General features: G+C 42.3%; 1 protein-coding gene across 1 annotated transcript in view; it reads left to right on the forward strand.

Annotated features, from left to right (window-relative positions):
- The window catches only part of LOC106595353 (uncharacterized threonine-rich GPI-anchored glycoprotein PJ4664.02-like), a 69,947-nt gene that overhangs the window by 1,498 nt on the left and 50,021 nt on the right, over nucleotides 1–18,428 (forward strand). Inside the window, exons 4-7 of the mRNA XM_045712235.1 lie at nucleotides 60–382; nucleotides 1,311–1,369; nucleotides 1,598–1,737; nucleotides 1,849–2,117. Coding sequence (XP_045568191.1) covers nucleotides 60–382; nucleotides 1,311–1,369; nucleotides 1,598–1,737; nucleotides 1,849–2,117 — 791 coding nt within the window. The remainder of the gene's footprint in view (nucleotides 1–59; nucleotides 383–1,310; nucleotides 1,370–1,597; nucleotides 1,738–1,848; nucleotides 2,118–18,428) is intronic.

Below are 18,428 nucleotides of genomic sequence, written 5' to 3' on the forward strand. Positions count from 1 at the left end.
CCAGATGGGCTGGTCCATTTTCATTCCAGTGGCCCTGTTTAATGTGTTTTTTTTTGCAGATGTTGCCACAACCACTCCTGCAGCAGCTGTTACCACCACCACTCCTGCAGCAGCTGTTACCACCACCACTCCTGCAGCAGCTGTCACCACCACCACTCCTGCAGCAGCTGTCACAACCACCACTCCTGCAGCAGCTGTCACAACCACCACTCCTGCAGCAGCTGTTACCACCTCCACTCCTGCTGTCGCATCAACTGACCCTCCATCTTCTAGTGAAGGAATCCTGAGTCTTCGGTTCAGTCTCGACCAGCCGTTCAACTCAAATCTTTCCAACCGGTCATCTTCAGAGTTCAAGACTCTGTCTGCCAACGTGGTCTCTAACGTAAGTATCAGGGTAATTCCATGCCAGCGTTGGTGGAAAACATTTCTGGTAGCTCAGATTCTCACACAGAAACTTCATTGGGAGGAAGGCTGTTTGACACTTGTTTTACTTTTTACGACAATCCATTTTTGGGACAATCATAGGGCAGCGGTCTAAGGCACTGCATCTCAGTGCTAGAGGCGTCACTACAGACCCTGGTTCGATTCCGGGCTGTATCACAGCGGTCTAAGGCACTGCATCTCAGTGCTAGAGGCGCCACTACAGACCCTGGTTCGATTCCAGTCTACATCACAGTGGTCTAAGGCACTGCATCTCAATGCTAGAGGAGTCACTACAGACCCTGGTTCGATTCCAGGCTGTATCGTAACCGGCCCTGATTGGGAGTCCCATAGGGCGGTGCACAATTGGCCCAGCGTCGTCCTGGTTAGGGTTTGGTTGGGGGGGTAGGCCATCAATGTAAATAAGAGTTTGTTCTTAACTGACTTGCCTAGTTAAATAAAGGTTACATTCATAAATGTAAGTGTCCCTTTTAGACTTGTACAATCCTCCTGTAAAACCCTATCATCAGTGAGCCTGTACATGCCTCCTGTAAAACCCTATCATCAGTGAGCCGTACATTCCTCCTGTAAACCCCTATCATCAGTGAGCCGTACATGCCTCCTGTAAAACCCTATCATCAGTGAGCCGTACATGCCTCCTGTAAACCCCTATCATCAGTGAGCCGTACATGCCTCCTGTAAAACCCTATCATCAGTGAGCCGTACATGCCTCCTGTAAAACCCTATCATCAGTGAGCCGTACATGCCAAGTCAAAAAGGATACTATTGAGAGGTCTATTTACTTTGAAAGAATTCAACCAAAGCTTCTGTTAATGCCGTCAAGGGCCCTGTTTTCATTGAACCTTTGATCATCCTATCTTTCAACGCAGGTGAACAAGGTTTATGCTAAGACCCCAGGCTTCCGTCGTTCCATTGTCAACTCATTCAGGTAAGTGTATGAATTCTCATTACTGATTGACTAGGTTTCTGTTCTACCTTGTGTTATTTGTACTACTACATTGATATTGATTACTGCATTGTTGGGTTTAATGCTTGCAAGAAAAGGCATTTCACTGCACTTGGGCACATGACATTAAAACTTGAAAACTTTGACGATTCTGGTGATGATGATGATGATTTCTGAGGGTTGTCCATTTTCTCTCCTTCTCCTGAGTAGGAATGGGAGTGGATCTGTAATTACCGACATGACCCTCGTGTTCGACAAGCAGTCTTCGGTTGCCAGCTCAAGCAACGCACAGACAATTCTCACCAACAGTTCCACCTCCCTGAACATTCTACCAGGCAGTATCAGGGATGGTAAGTATTCATCTCCAGAGGCGGACTGGCCATCTGGCATTTTGGGTAAATGACCAGATGGGCTGGTCCATTTTCATTCCAGTGGCCCTGTCTAATGTGTTTTTTTTGCAGATGTTGCCACAACCACTCCTGCAGCAGCTGTTACCACCACCACTCCTGCAGCAGCTGTTACCACCACCACTCCTGCAGCAGCTGTCACCACCACCACTCCTGCAGCAGCTGTTACCACCACCACTCCTGCTGTCGCATCAACTGACCCTCCATCTTCTAGTGAAGGAATCCTGAGTCTTCGGTTCAGTCTCAACCAGACGTTCAACTCAGATCTTTCCAACCCGTCCTCTTCAGCATTCAAGACTCTGTCTGCCAACGTGGTCACTAACGTAAGTATCAGGGCAATTCCATGCCAGCGTTGGTGGAAAACATTTCTGGTAGCTCAGATTGTTCTGGCAATTCTCACACAGAAACCTCCTTGGGAGGAAGGCTGTTTGACACTTGTTTTACTTTTTACGACAATCCATTTTTGGGACAATCATAGGGCAGCGGTCTAAGGCACTGCATCTCAGTGCTAGAGGCGTCACTACAGACCCTGGTTCGATTCCGGGCTGTATCACAGCGGTCTAAGGCACTGCATCTCAGTGCTAGAGGCGCCACTACAGACCCTGGTTCGATTCCAGTCTATATCACAGCGGTCTAAGGCACTGCATCTCAGTGCTAGAGGCGTCACTACAGACGCTGGTTCGATTCCAGGCTGTATCGTAACCGGCCCTGATTGGGAGTCCCATAGGGCGGTGCACAATTGGCCCAGCGTCGTCCTGGTTAGGGTTTGGTTGGGGGGGGTAGGCCGTCAATGTAAATAAGAGTTTGTTCTTAACTGACTTGCTTAGTTAAATAAAGGTTACATACATAAATGTAAGTGTCCCTTTTAGACTTGTACAATCCTCCTGTAAACCCCTATCATCAGTGAGCCTGTACATGCCTCCTGTAAACCCCTATCATCAGTGAGCCGTACATGCCTCCTGTAAACCCCTATCATCAGTGAGCCGTACATGCCTCCTGTAAAACCCTATCATCAGTGAGCCGTACATGCCAAGTCAAAAAGGATACTATTGAGAGGTCTATTTACTATGAAAGAATTAAACCAAAGCTTCTGTTAATGCCGTCAAGGGCCCTGTTTTCATTGAACCTTTGATCATTCTATCTTTCAACGCAGGTGAACAAGGTTTATGTTAAGACCCCAGGCTTCCGTCGTTCCATTGTCAACTCATTCAGGTAAGTGTATGAATTCTCATTACTGATTGACTAGGTTTCTGTTCTACCTTATGTTATTTGTACTACTACATTGATATTGATCACTGCATTGTTGGGTTTAATGCTTGCAAGAAAAGGCATTTCACTGCACTTGGGCACATGACATTAAAACTTGAAAACTTTGACGATTCTGGTGATGATGATGATGATTTCTGAGGGTTGTCCATTTTCTCTCCTTCTCCTGAGTAGGAGAGGATCTGTAGTTACCGACATGACCCTCGTGTTCGACAAGCAGTCTTCGGTTCCCAGCTCAAGCAGCGCACAGGCAATTCTCACCAACAGTTCCACCTCCCTGAACATTCTACCAGGCAGTATCAGTGTTGGTAAGTATTCATCTCCAGGGGCGGACTGGCCATCTGGCATTTTGGGCAAATTATCATGTTTTTTTCGGGGGGTAAAAATGATAATTATCTGGCTAATAATTTGGGGGAAAATGAGCCAATATGTTAAAAATGCCAGGGCCAATTTCTGGTCCCAGTCCGCCCCTGTTTCACTGTCACCATACACATCTATAAGAGCAAAGTCAACATTTGAACAGAAACATGAAAAGACAATCCACTTTTGTAATTAACTGAACAATTTCTCTGTTTTTCCTACTTTTTCAGGGTCATCAACCACATCAGGAAGTGCTCCCCAACCCACTGCCTTCTCTCTGGCTGCCTTGCCTCTCAGTTTGGCTCTGTTAATGGTACAGCTGCTGTCTAGCTAATAGCCTGGGGCATAGCTGCTGTGGCTCTGATAGCTGCTAGGCTAGCTAATAGCCTGGGGCATAGCTGCTGTGGCTCTGCTAGCTGCTGGCTAACCAATAGCCTGGGACATAGCTGCTCTGGCATTGGTTTAACCAATCAACGGTTTCCCAGCTCTCATAGATACAGCCTTAAAGCTAGAATCCTTAGTTGCTACACCCATTTTTTGACTTATAAATTAATTATATCTACCCATTGATTCTAGAAGAATATAACATATGAATGCCTCATGAGTTTAGCTCAACTGTCGTACCCCATCAGAACCCAAAATATAAGCTTGTTTTACTCCAATGTTTCTAAACAATGCAAACAAACACTGTATAGCTTTAAAACATTATTAAAACTATAATTCTGATATCATGGATGGTCAGTCCTGGCAACCATAGCTCCTCTATGAATTTGAGAGTGGTCACATTTGTATTACCAAAAACAGAGAGCAGGTGTGAATTTGTTATTGTTTCAGTTAAGGATTCTAGCTTTAATATGAATTACCTGCTTAAGCATGAGAGTACACAACACATTTTAACCGTGTTAGTTGGCAAAATTATATATGTATTTTAGGTACATTCCCCTACATACAAACAAAAACAAAACTAAATGTACTTTTTGATGTCATGTATGATATTTGTGAAATACTTTAAGAATTCTCATAGTTTTTGTTCATTAATATTTATATTTATAGTATTATTAATAAAGGGATATTATTATTATTATTATTATTATTACTACTATTATTTTAAGTTACTATTATTATAATAATTATTATTATTACTATTATTTCAAGTTACTATTATTTAACACTTATAGGCTCTCACAGACATCAATTCATGATGTATTCACACTTGCACACTATTTATCAGTCAAATTTTTATACTGAAAATAACTAAAAGAAACAACAACTTTCCTATTGTACAATTTTTAATTTTTTAATTTTTAAATGTTTTATTTGATCATAGTTCCCTCTTTAATTATTAACTATATTTAAATTTAAATTTACCAGGACCGGGATGATATTTACTTTGAGTTATTTTGGGCATATCACCAAAAATGTGGACCACTACAATGTTTTAAAACTGTTGAAGAGCCTCGCCTGGTTTGTACTTGTCTTGTTATTATTAAATCTAATATATTACGTAACACTCAAGAATGTAGATATGACATTTCTTTCATTAGCGCTGGAATATAATGACATGTCAAAATCATTCTAGGGGTAAATCTCAATATTTTGGTCTAATATCTTTCTAGGGCTACATCTCAATAGTGTGGTCTAATATCCTTCTAGGGGTACATCTCAATAGTCTAGTTTTGTTTCCTCATTGCGGTGCATCTCAATAGTCGAACTAGACTGCCAAATTAAAATGCTCACTAGCAGTTCCACCTGACCCAAATCTAGTGGCAGCATTAATAAGACAGACAACGTACTATTGAGAATCCCCTACACAACACTAGATACTATTGAGACTCACCCCTACACAACACTAGATACTATTGACACTCACCCCTAGACTACACTAGAGACTATTGATACTCACCCCTGGACTACACCAGATACTATTGACACTCACCCCTAGACTACACTAGATACTATTGACACTCACCCCTAGACTACACTAGATACGATTGAGACTCACATATAGACTACACTAGACTATTGAGACTGATAAGAGAATTATCTAATGAAGGTAAATGAATCAATAATCCATTATGAATTAGTAGTTATGTAGCAAAGATACTAAACTGTAAGTCATTGTACTGAACGTTAGTCCCATCAAGTTTAGAAATGGGTGTGTGAGATACCGGGAGTAGCCTTCAAGGTTCTCCTAATCTATGGGGAAAGGAACAGACAGTGCTGGAACAGTGGTGGGAGGTCAAGGAAGAGATACTGTTCACCTACTGTCTGTGCGTATGTGTGTGCATAGGCTTTCTACTGTTGGTGTGGAGGTGTGTGCGTAAGCGGAGAGAGAAGATAAAATGAACATCTTTGGGCATGTTGGGTAGAACGTTCTCCGAATAAACTGCACAGACTTTTGCAGAAAGCTGAGTCCTTGCCTAATAATTAACCTAGTGTCTTACAAACCCTGGGGATTAGTCAAGGCTTATTGATTGTTAATTATTCATTAGGATAGAACATTTCTTTGACAATTGGTCCCTACGAGCTCGGATCTCAATATCTGCCTCTGTCGGTCCGGGAAGACACCGAAACCGTGCACGGGCGGATGAAATATCCGTAGATCAAAGACCTGGCCCCTTGCTGAGGGTTCTTTACAGGCCGGTGGCAAACTGGTATGCGACAGAGGCGGTGACGAGATTTTACCAACATTGAAACCTCAGCTGCAAATAACAAGGTCAGTGCGCTTTATTCAGTTTTTTGGGGATAGCACCTGTATGATTACATTAAATGATGAATGAGTGATCATTAAATGATGAAAAGCAATTGATGTGAAAGTGAAAGGCAAAAGCGATTGATGTGGAAGTGAAAGGCGGGAGCGATTAGAGGATTTTAATGTACTTTGGGTGTTAGACGCTGGAAATATCCGGACGGAGTTTATAACTGGTGACCTGTCTTTATAAGTTTGGGTAGAGAAAAATGTTTTAAAAGCAACCAAGTATTCTATATTTCCTAGAGGAAATTACCAGTAGGTAAGAGATGCACATAGAAGTAAATTGAATCAGAGTTTTGAAAAGCACACACATAGAATAAAAAAATATATAATTATTTGCGTTTGAGATAGATATATTGATCAGTCAAAAGTTGCAAGAAACGACAAGAAAATAAGTATAACTTATAGTCGATATCGTGTGAGATATAAATAATATGTCAGGATCCATACGAATAATTATTCTAAAATTCTAGGTTAATGATAATAGCGGTAAACAGCACACACATAGAGATCAATAGCAAGTAGACACAGATTGTAATTGAATCAGAGTTTTAAAAAAGCACATAGAATAAGAAGATAATTCAGGATTCATACTAATACTCCTTCTAAAATTCTAGATTGTGAGCAGGAGCAGAATACCTACGATAGTAATTTAATGAACATGAGTAGTAAATCCTCTCAGACGGAGAGGACTCCCACGTCAACCACAGAGACACCACCTAAGCCCAAATTGTACCCCTCCCTGGTAGACCAGGGGTGGCGGAAAACCCAGATAACGAGGTGGCGGTAGGGAGACAGAGACAACCACATCAAGTGCCGCCCGTACCGTTACCCCCTCCCCCATATGCTGGTCCTCAGGGGAGCCGAGGGAGGTAGAGAGGAAGAGATACAGAGAGGAGAACAGGATTTAGCAAACTTATTGAGAAAAGTGGATGGAGACAGTCAAAAGAAAGGGGGAGATAGATGCTTTAACGATAACAAACCGGGTCAATTCGCTAGAGATTGTGAGGCACCGTGTAAACACTGCAATAAAGCAGGTCATAATCACGGAGACTGTAAAAAGAGTGAACCGGTTGAGGTAGTGCATCGAACAGTAACTGTCAGGGTGACTGTGTTCAAGAAAAAAAAGAAATGAAAAATTGGATAGGAATAAGGCAAATACATGTTTCAACTGTCAGAAGTCGGGGCATTATGCAAGAGACTCTAAAACACCTTGTGAACATTGTGACCGAGTCGGACACAACTACAGAAATTGTGAAATATAAGCAAAAGCGTTTGCTTAAAATTTGAGGTGCTGATTGTCATTCAACTGTTGGTATGTTTTGCCTGGAAACATACGGTTGTTAGTGGTTGTTTAAGGTATAACCCGAACGTTTTGATAGCTTGTTTAGTTTAAATTGAAAGACAGATTCATTCAAAAATAATAGCGAGGGATTTCGATAAAGTACGTTGTTTGTGGTCTAAATGGCCTGCTTAAAGGATATATAGAGAATGGGAGTTGTATTTGAATGACGGAATCAAGGAAAAGGCAGTTACCTAAATCTAATGAATTATAAGGAGCGGATGGGTAATTGTAACCACCGAAAGGTGTTTATTTTTATGCTAAAAGAGTTGAAAGAAGTATTTTATAAATTTGGCGATATAGATGGTATTTTTAAAAGTCTTGGACATTTCATAAGAGTGAAGCCGAAAGAGAGATAGAGTTGTAACATTGGTTTTAATCTTGCGATAGAGGTAAGGCAGAAAGTTGTTTGAAAAGAGGTCATGTTTTTCCCTTCCGGGTTAAAAGAGGAGAGTTGGTTGTGAGCGCTGGACTATATGTGGCTGGAAGCGATTCTGGTCTGAATAATGGAATCGTAAAAGTTTAGTGATAAATTCTGGTTATTGATTCGTGGTTCAATTGTTTAGTAACACCAGTGAATTGAACAGGAAGTGAATGTAAGCTAACATTATAATCTGTTTCCATTGCATGGAAAAATGTCAAGTCAGTAAAGTGAATTGCAGGTGGAGTTAATTTTATTTTTACAGGGGACGGTGCACATTAAACACAGTTGTGTGTATAATGGCAGGGTATTCCTAGCAAACAGAATGGGCCGGTTTGCAGACAAACTGAAGGGGTTTTAAGGTTTTAAGCAAGCTTGGGTCAAATTAGTCAAATAGTACGTTAAATATGGGGGTTTCATAGATTGGAAGTACAGTATTGTATCCAAGGGTAGTGTATGTTCAATTAAAGTACACAGAACCATCGAGGAAGTTTAAAACGAATGATTAATGATTTGTGGAAGTACAGTAGAGTTATTATTAGGTTTTGTTTGTAGTTAACGTTTGGGTTTCTGAATCGGTGTAGTTTAACCTGTTAGGGCTAGGGGGGCAGTATTGACACGGCTGGATAAAAAACATACCCGATTTAATCTGGTTACCACTCCTACCCAGTAACTAGAATATGCATATACTTATTACATATGGATAGAAAACACCCTAAAGTTTCTAAAACTGTTTGAATGGTGTCTGTGAGTATAACAGAACTCAAATGGCAGGTCAAAACCTGAGAGATTCCTTTACAGGAAGTGGCCTGTCTGACCATTTCTTGAACTTCTTTTCCATCTCTATCTTTTACTAAGGATCTCTGCTCTAACATGACACTTCCTACGTCGTCCATAGGCGCTCAGAGCCCGGGAAAAAACAGAAGGTCGTCATCCCAGCCCCAGGCTGAAACACATTATCGCCTTTCTCAAGTGGCCGATCAAGGGACACTGGGCTTAGGCGCGTGACCCGACCGCCCCCGCCTTTGTGATTTTTTCCTCTGTTTGCCGAAAAGGAGATTCCCTGTCGGAATATTATCGCTTTTCTACGAGAAAAATTGTGTAAAAATTGATTTTAAACAGCGGTTGACATGCTTCGAAGTACGGTAATGGAATATTTAGAATTTTTTTGTCACGAATTGCGCCATGCGCGCGACCCTTCTTTACCATTTCGGATAGTGTCTGGAACGCATGAACAAAACGCCGCTATTCGGATATAACGATGGATTATTTTGGACCAAACCAACATTTGTTATTGAAGTAGCAGTCCTGGGAGTGCATTCTGACGAAGACAACAAAAGGTAATCAAACTTTTATAATAGTAAATATGATTATGGTGAGTGCTAAACTTGCCGGGTGTCTAAATAGCTAGCCCGTGATGCCTGGGCTATGTACTTAGAATATTGCAAAATGTGCTTTCACCAAAAGCTATTTTAAAATCGGACATATCGAGTGCATAGAGGAGGTCTGTATCTATAATTCTTAAAATAATTGTTATGCTTTTTGTGAACGTTTATCGTGAGTAATCTAGTAAAATGTTAGCGAATTCCCGGAAGTTTGCGGGGGTATGCTAGTTCTGAACGTCACATGCTAATGTAAAAAGCTGTTTTTTGATATAAATATGAACTTGATTGAACAAAACATGCATGTATTGTATAACATAATGTCCTAGGGTTGTCATCTGATGAAGATCATCAAAGGTGAGTGCTGCATTTAGCTGTCTTCTGGGTTTTGGTGACATTATATGCTGGCTTGAAAAATGGGTGTCTGATTATTTCTGTCTTGGTACTCTGCTGACATAATCTAATGTTTTGCTTTCGTTGTAAAGCCTTTTTGAAATCGGACAGTGTGGTTAGATTAACGAGAGTCTTGTCTTTAAATAGCTGTAAAATAGTCATATGTTTGAGAAATTGAAGTAATAGGATTTTTAAGGTTTTGTAAATCGCGCCACAGGCTTAAAGTGGCTGTTACGTAGGTGGGACGAATTCGTCCCGCCTAGCCCAGAGAGGATAAGGAATGATGACCAAATGTTCGTGGTTATTTTATGGAAAAAGGAATGTTTAGCTCTCTTTGGGAAAAATTCCTAGGGACAGGATATCTTAAAGGGGTATACACATATGGCATTTTGAAAGTTTTGTTTCTGAGTTTTAATTAAACACGTGAAATTCTTTTGATAGGGAATGTTCTGGAACCTGGGATACAAAATGTGGATAAAGTTCTGTCACGTCCTGACCAGCAGAGGGTGTTGTTGTGTAGTTTTGATCAGGACGTGGCGAGTATGTCTGTGTATGTGTTCTGGGTGTTGTATTTCTATGTGGGTCTGTGTGGCTCCTGATCAGGGACAGCTGGTGATCGTTGTTCCTGATTGGCAGTCAAATATTTAGGAGAATGTTTGTCACTTGGGTTTGTGGGTGGTTGTGCTAACACTGCTAGTCTTTGGTATGTACGTAGCCTGTTAGCCTGTTGTTAGTCGTTTTTGTTTATTGTTTTTTTTCCCATGGATACTTTGCTCATATATATTAAAAAGATGAGTATGTACATTTCACCTGCTGCAGTTTGGTCTCTTCAACACGGCTGTAATTATTACAGAACCACCCACCTAAACAAGACCAAGGAGAGGAACGCTGAGTACATGGACTATGGTTAGAAATGGACCTGGGAGGAGATCTTGGAGGGAAAAGGCTCCTACACTTGGGAGGAGATCCAGGATGGAAAGGAATCGCCTTCCATGGGGACAGGTGGAAAGAAATAGGGAGGAACGGCGAAAGGCTGGTGAGGACTGGGAACGCTACCGGGGTACACGACTGGCGAGGAAGCCGGAGAGGCACCCCCAAGAAATCTTTTTTTGGGGGGGGCACACGGGTAGTTTGGCTAGGCCAAGGAAGAGCCATAAGCCAGCTACCCGTGATTATGTGGAGGAGCGTATGGAGTGAAGGGCGCCGTGTTTTGCTGAGGTGCGCACTATCTCACCCATACGCACGGTCCACAATGTAGGCAGACTCATTCAATATACAGTTAGTCACATTCAGTTCTCCGTGCCATTCCAGCCCCTCGCAGATGCCGTGCTAGAGTGGGCATCCAGCCTGGTAGGAGGATGCCTGCGCAGCGCATCTGGTTGCCGGTACGCCTCCTAGGACCAGGCTACCCTACTCCAGCTCTACGCACGGCAACCATCAGGCCCCTGCACAGCCCAGTTCGCCCTGTACCAGCACCCCGCTCGTACAGGGCTGCTAGTTCCATCCAGCCAGGACGGGTTGTGCAGGCGGTGCGGTCAAGGCCACCTGTGCGCCTCCATGGCCCAGTCTTTCCGGTTCCCGCCTCTCGTGCTATCCCGGAAGTGAGTACCTCCAGTATGGCACGACCAGTACCAGCAACCCGGACCAAGCTTCCCATGAGTTGGCCTAGTCCTATTCAGCCTGTTCCCGCTCCTCACACTAGCCCTAGGGTGCATGTCTTCAGCCTGGTACCACCTCTACCAGCCCCACGCGCCAGGCTTCCAGTGCGTCGGCCCAGCCTCAAGAGCCCGGCACCAGTGTGCAGTCCAGAGTATCCGGCACCAGTGTGCAGTCCAGAGTATCCGGCACCAGTGTGCAGTCCAGAGTATCCGGCACCAGTGTGCAGTCCAGAGTATCCGGCACCAGTGTGCAGTCCAGAGTATCCGGCAACAGTGTCTAGTCCGGAACCGAGGGAGACTGCCTGCGACCCGGAACCAAAGGGGTCTGCCTGTGACCCGGAACCACAGGGGTCTGCCTGCGACCCGGAATCGAGGGAGTCTGCCTATGACCCAGAACTGAATGTGACTAACTGTATATTGAATGAGTCTGCCTACAGCGTGGAAATGAGGGAACCTGCCCACGATCCACAACGGATTGAGTCTGTCTACAACCCGGACCCCAATGAGTCTGCCTACAACCTGGAGGGCAGGAGGCCGGAACCAGAGCCACCTCCAGGATAGGTGGGTTGGGGAGGGAGGGTGTAGCACAGTGCCGTCGTTGATGGCAGCCACCCTGCCTTCCCTCCCTTATTGTTTAGGGGGTATTTGTATTTGTTTTTGTTGTGGTTTTGGGGGATTTTGTGGTTTCTTTTTTAGGTGCATTAGGGGTATGCACCTTTAGGGGGGGGGTACTGTCACGTCCTGACCAGCAGAGGGTGTTGTTGTGTAGTTTTGGTCAGGACGTGGCAGAGTATGTCTGTATGTGTTCTGGGTGTTGTATTTCTATGTGGGTCTGTGTGGCTCCCGATCAGGGACAGCTGGTGATCGTTGTTCCTGATTGGGAGTCAAATATTTAGGAGTATGTTTGTCACTTGGGTTTGTGGGTGGTTGTGCTAACACTGCTAGTCTTTGGTATGTACTTAGCCTGTTAGTCGTTTTTGTTTATTGTTTTTTTCCCGTGGATACTTTGCTCATATATATTAACCTCTCTAGGGAAGGTGGGACGAAATCGTCCCACCTACGTAACAGCCAGTGGAATCCTGTGGCGCGATATTCAAATACCTTAGAAATGCTATTACTTTAATTTCTCAAATATATGACTATTTTACACCATTTTAAAGACAACTCTCGTTAATCTAACCACACTGTCCGATTTCAAAAAGGCTTTACAACGAAAGCAAAACGTTAGATTATGTCAGCAGAGTACCCAGCCAGAAATAATCAGACACCCATTTTTCAAGCTAGCATATAATGTCACATAAACCCAAACCACAGCTAAATGCAGCACTAACCTTTGATGATCTTCATCAGATGACACTTCTAGGACATTATGTTATACAATACATGCATGTTTTGTTCAATCAAGTTCATATTTATATCAAAAACCAGCTTTTTACATTAGCATGTGACGTTCAGAACTAGCATACCCACCGCAAACTTACGGTGAATTTACTAAATTACTCACGATAAATGTTCACAAAAAACATAATTATTTTAAGAATTATAGATACAGAACTCCTTTATGCAATCCCTATGTTCGATTTTAAAATAGCTTTTCGGCAAAAGTACATTTTGCAATATTCTGAGTAGATAGCCCAGCCATCACGGGCTAGCTAATTTGACACCCACCAAGTTTGGCCCTCACCAAACTCCGATTTACTATTAGAAAAATTTGATTACCTTTGCTGTTCTTCGTCAGAATGTACTCCCAGGACTTCTACTTCAATAACAAATGTTGGTTTGGTTCAAAATAATCCATAGTTATCCTGTTATGGCTAGGGGGCAGTATTTTCACGGCTGGATAAAAAACATACCCGATTTAATCTGGTTACCACTCCTACCCAGTAACTAGAATATGCATATACTTATTACATATGGATAGAAAACACTCCAAAGTTTCTAAAACTGTTTGAATGGTGTCTGTGAGTATAACAGAACTCATTTGGCAGGCAAAAACCTGACAAGGTTTCAGGCAGGAAGTGGCCTGTCTGACAAGGTGTCGTTCTTCTTGTCTCTGTTTATTGAAGAGTGAGGATCTTAGCTGTCCCGTGACACTTCCTACGGCTGCCATAGGGTCTCAGAAGGCGGTAAAAAGCTGAATCGTGGCTTTGCAGGCTCTGGCTGAAACAAAGTAGCGCGTTTGGGTAGTGGCTGGTTACAGTACTGTGAGACTCAGGCTCGTGCCCGCGTCGACCAAAAGCTTTGTTTACTTTCCTCAGTTTAGCTAAAAGGAGATTCCTGGTCGGAATATTATCGCTTTTTACGAGAAAAATGGCATAAAAATGGATTTTAAACAGCGGTTGACATGCTTCGAAGTACGGTAATGGAATATTTAGATTTTTTTGTCACGAATTGCGCCATGCGCACGACCCTGATTTACCATTTCAGATAGTGTCTGGGACGCACGAACAAAACGCCGCTATTCGGATATAACGATGGATTATTTTGGACCAAACCAACATTTGTTATTGAAGTAGCAGTCCTGGGAGTGCATTCTGACGAAGACAACAAAAGGTAATGAAACTTTTATAATAGTAAAGCTGATATTGGTGAGTGCTAAACTTGCCGGGTGTCTAAATAGCTAGCCTGTGATGCCTGGGCTATGTACTTAGAATATTGCAAAATGTGCTTTCACCAAAAAGCTATTTTAAAATCGGACATATCGAGTGCATAGAGGAGGTCTGTATCTATAATTCTTAAAATAATTATGCTTTTTGTGAACGTTTATCGTGAGTAATTTAGTAAATTGTTAGCGAATTCCCCGGAAGTTTGCGGGGGGTATGCTAGTTCTGAACGTCACATGCTAATGTAAAAAGCTGGTTTTTGATATAAATATGAACTTGATTGAACAAAACATGCATGTATTGTATAACATAATGTCCTAGGGTTGTCATCTGATGAAGATCATCAATGGTTAGTGTTGCATTTAGCTGTCTTCTAGGTTTTTGTGACATTATATGCTAGCTTGAAAAATGGGTGTCTGATTATTTCTGGCTGGGTACTCTGCTGACATAATCTAATGTTTTGCTTTCGTTGTAAAGCCTTTTTGAAATCGGACAGTGTGGTTAGATAAAGGAGAGTCTTATCTTTAAAATGCTGTGAAATAGTCATATGTTTGAAAAATGGAAGTTTTTGTATTTTAGGAGTTTGTATTTCGCGCCACGCCCATCATTGGATAATGGAGCAGGTGTTCCGCTAGCTGAACGTCTAGATGTAAGAGGTTAAGTTCAAATATCCTCTGTTTTGTTCGTGCGTTCAAGACACTATCCAAAGGGTGACGAAGGGTGACGCGCCCGACGCGTTTCGTGACAAAAAAATTCTAAATATTCCATTACCGTACTTCGAAGCATGTCAACCGCTGTTTAAAATCAATTTTTATGCGATTTTTCTCGTAAAAAAGCGATAATATTCCGACCGGGAAACCCTGTTTATGTTCAAAGACGAAAAAATAAAAACATTGTGTCGCCTTGTGCACGCGCCTCAGTCTCATTGTTCTCTGATCGACCATTATCCAAATGCGCTACTGTTTTTCAGCCAGGGCCTGCAAAGACATCATTCAGCGTTTTGCCGCCTTCTGAGAGCCTATGGGAGCCGTAGGAAGTGTCACATTACATTAGAGATCCTCAGTTTTCAATAAAGAGAGTGTAGAAGCCCAAGAAATGGTCAGAGAGGCCACTTCCTGTAAGGAATCTTCTCAGGTTTTTGCCTGCCATATGAGTTATGTTATACTCACAGACACCATTCAAACAGTTTTAGAAACTTTAGGGTGATTTCTATCCAAAGCCAATAATTATATGCATATTCTAGTTTCTGGGCAGTAGTAATAACCAGATTAAATCGGGTATGTTTTTTATCCGGCCGTGCAAATACTGCCCCCTACCCTAGAGAGGTTAATTCATGGAGAGACTATCGGCTCCATTGGCATGGATTTTAGTTTTGATTTTAAGTTATATTTGGTAAATTCGCTAGGAAAAGAGAATTATAATTTTGTTGAAAGTAGTTGTTAAATCTTAAAGACGATAAGACACTTGACAGAGAATTATTACAGGATAGCCAAGGATGAAGGCCCCAGGGAGAATTGGACATGTGGAAAATGAAAGGGGGCATCCTACAAGAGAAGGTCTGACATAAGGATCATTTACTAATCTTACCAAAGACATTGTTTAGAAATGCAGCAATATTGATACATGGGCTGAGCCATGTATCAATAGGGGGGAAGAATGGTAGAGCAGGTGATAGAACAGGCTCGGATAATTACTTAAACCTCCAGACTACACTAGAGACTATTGAGACTCACCTCTAGACTACAGTAGAGACTATTGAGACTCACCCCTAGACTAAACCAGACTATTGAGACTCACCTCTAGACTACACTAGAGACTATTTACTATTTCTTGAATTGTTTAACACTTTTTTTTATTTACTACATGATTCCATATGTATTATTTCATAGTGTTGATGACTTCACTATAATTTAACATTGGAGAAAACGCCCATGACATGCTGTTCAGCATGTACACTGAGCTGCAGACACAGAAGATAAGAATCCCTGCTGAGATGCACACTAACCTCATGATCCTCCACTCATACATACTGGTTAAGGTAGAACTACACTACCCAGCATCCTCTACCGCTATACCACTACACTACCCAGCATCCTCTACCACTACACTACCCAGCATCCTCTACCGCTCTACCACTACACTACCCAGCATCCTCTACCTCTCTACCACTACACTACCCAGCATCCTCTACTGCTCTACCACTACACTACCCAGCATCCTCTACCGCTATAACACTACACTACCCAGCATCCTCTACTGCTATACCATCACACTACCCAGCATCCTCTACTGCTCTACCACTACCCAGCATCCTCTACTGCTATACCACTACACCACCAAGCATCCTCTACTGCTCTACGACTACCCAGCATCCTCTATTGCTATACCACTGCACTACCCAGCATCCTCTACTGCTATACAACTACACTACCCAACATCCTTTACTACTATACCACTACACTACCCAGCAACCTCTACTGCCATACCACTACACTACCAGGCATCCTCTACTGCTCTACCACTACACTACCCAGCATCCTCTACCGCTATACCACTACACTACCCAGCATTCTCTACTGCTCTACCACTACACTACCCAGCATTCTCTATTCCTGTACCACTACCCAGCATCCTCTACTGCTATACCACTACCCAGAATCTTCTACTCCTGTACCACTACCCAGCATCCTCTACTGCTCTACCACTACACTACCCAGCATCCTCTACTGTTATACCTTTACCCAGCATCCTCTACAGCAATACCACTACCCGGCATCCTCTACTGCTATACCAGAACCCAGCATCCTCTACTGCTATACCACTATCCAGCATCCTCTACTGCTATATCACTACACATCCCAACATCCACTTCTGCTATAGCACTACAATACCCAGCATCCTCTACTAATATCCCACTACACAGCATCCTCTACTGCTATAACACTACCCAGCAATATCCACTCAGTTAGAACTACACTCCTGGGGGCCAGATGATGATACCTGATGCTGTGATTATGGATTGATTGATTTATTGACTGGTTGATGTATTGATTGGTTGATGGATTGATGTATTGACTAATTGATGTATTGACTGGTTGATCTATTGACTGATTGATGGATAGGTTGATTGATGTATTGGTTGATGTAAAGGTTGCTTGATTGATGTATTTGTTTATGTATTGGTTGACTGATTGACATATTGGTTGATTGATGTATTGGTTGATTGATTGACATATTGGTTGATTGATGTATTGGTTGGTTAGTTGATTATTGATTGGTTGATGGATGTATTGATTGATGTATTGGTTGGTTGATTAATGTATTGGTTGGTTGATGTATTGGTTGATTTATGTATTGGTTGATTTATGTATTGGTTGGTTGATTGATGGATTGGTTGATATTTTGGTTGATGTATTGGTTGGGTGATGTATTGGTTGGTTGGTTGAACTATTGTTTGAGGTATTGATTGATGCATTGGTTGATATACTTATTAATTGATGTATTGATTGTTGTATTGTTTGGTGATTGGTTGAGTGATGAATTAGCTGAATTATGTATTGGTTGGTTGATGTGTTGATTGGTTGATTGATGTATTGGTTGGTTGACTTATTACGTTATGTATTGGTTGATGTATTGGTTAACCTCTCTAGGGGAGGTGGGAAGAAATCGTCCCACACTATTCAACAGCCAGTGAAAAATCAGAGCGCCACATTTAACCTGTTATGGCTAGGGGGCAGTATTTTCACGGCTGGATAAAAAACGTACCCGATTTAATCTGGTTACTACTCCTGCCCAGTAACTAGAATATGCATATAATTATTGGCTTTGGATAGAAAACACCCTAAAGTTTCTAAAACTGTTTGAATGGTGTCTGTGAGTATAACAGAACTCATATGGCAGGCAAAAACCTGAGAACATTTCATGCAGGAAGTGGCCTGTCTGACAAGGTGTCGTTCTTCTTGTCTCTGTTTATTGAAGAGTGAGGATCTTAGCTGTCCCGTGACACTTCCTACAGCTGCCATAGGTTCTCAGAAGGCGGCAAAAAGCGGAATCGTGGCTTTGCAGGCTCTGGCTGAAACAAAGTAGCGCGTTTGGGTAGTGGCTGGTTACAGTACTGTGAGACTCAGGCTCGTGCCCGCGTCGACCGAAAGCTTTGTTTTCTTTCCTCTGTTTAGCTAAATGGACATTCCCGGTCGGAATATTATCGCTTTTTACGAGAAAAATGGCATAAAAATGGATTTTAAACAGCGGTTGACATGCTTCGAAGTACGGTAATGGAATATTTAGATTTTTTTTGTCACGAATTGCGCCATGCGCACGACCCTGATTTACCATTTCAGATAGTGTCTGGGACGCACGAACAAAACGCCGCTATTCGGATATAACGATGGATTATTTTGGACCAAACCAACATTTGTTATTGAAGTAGCAGTCCTGGGAGTGCATTCTGACGAAGA

This window comes from Salmo salar, unplaced genomic scaffold, assembly GCF_905237065.1.
Source record: "Salmo salar unplaced genomic scaffold, Ssal_v3.1, whole genome shotgun sequence".
Classification (NCBI taxonomy): Eukaryota; Metazoa; Chordata; class Actinopteri; order Salmoniformes; family Salmonidae; genus Salmo; species Salmo salar.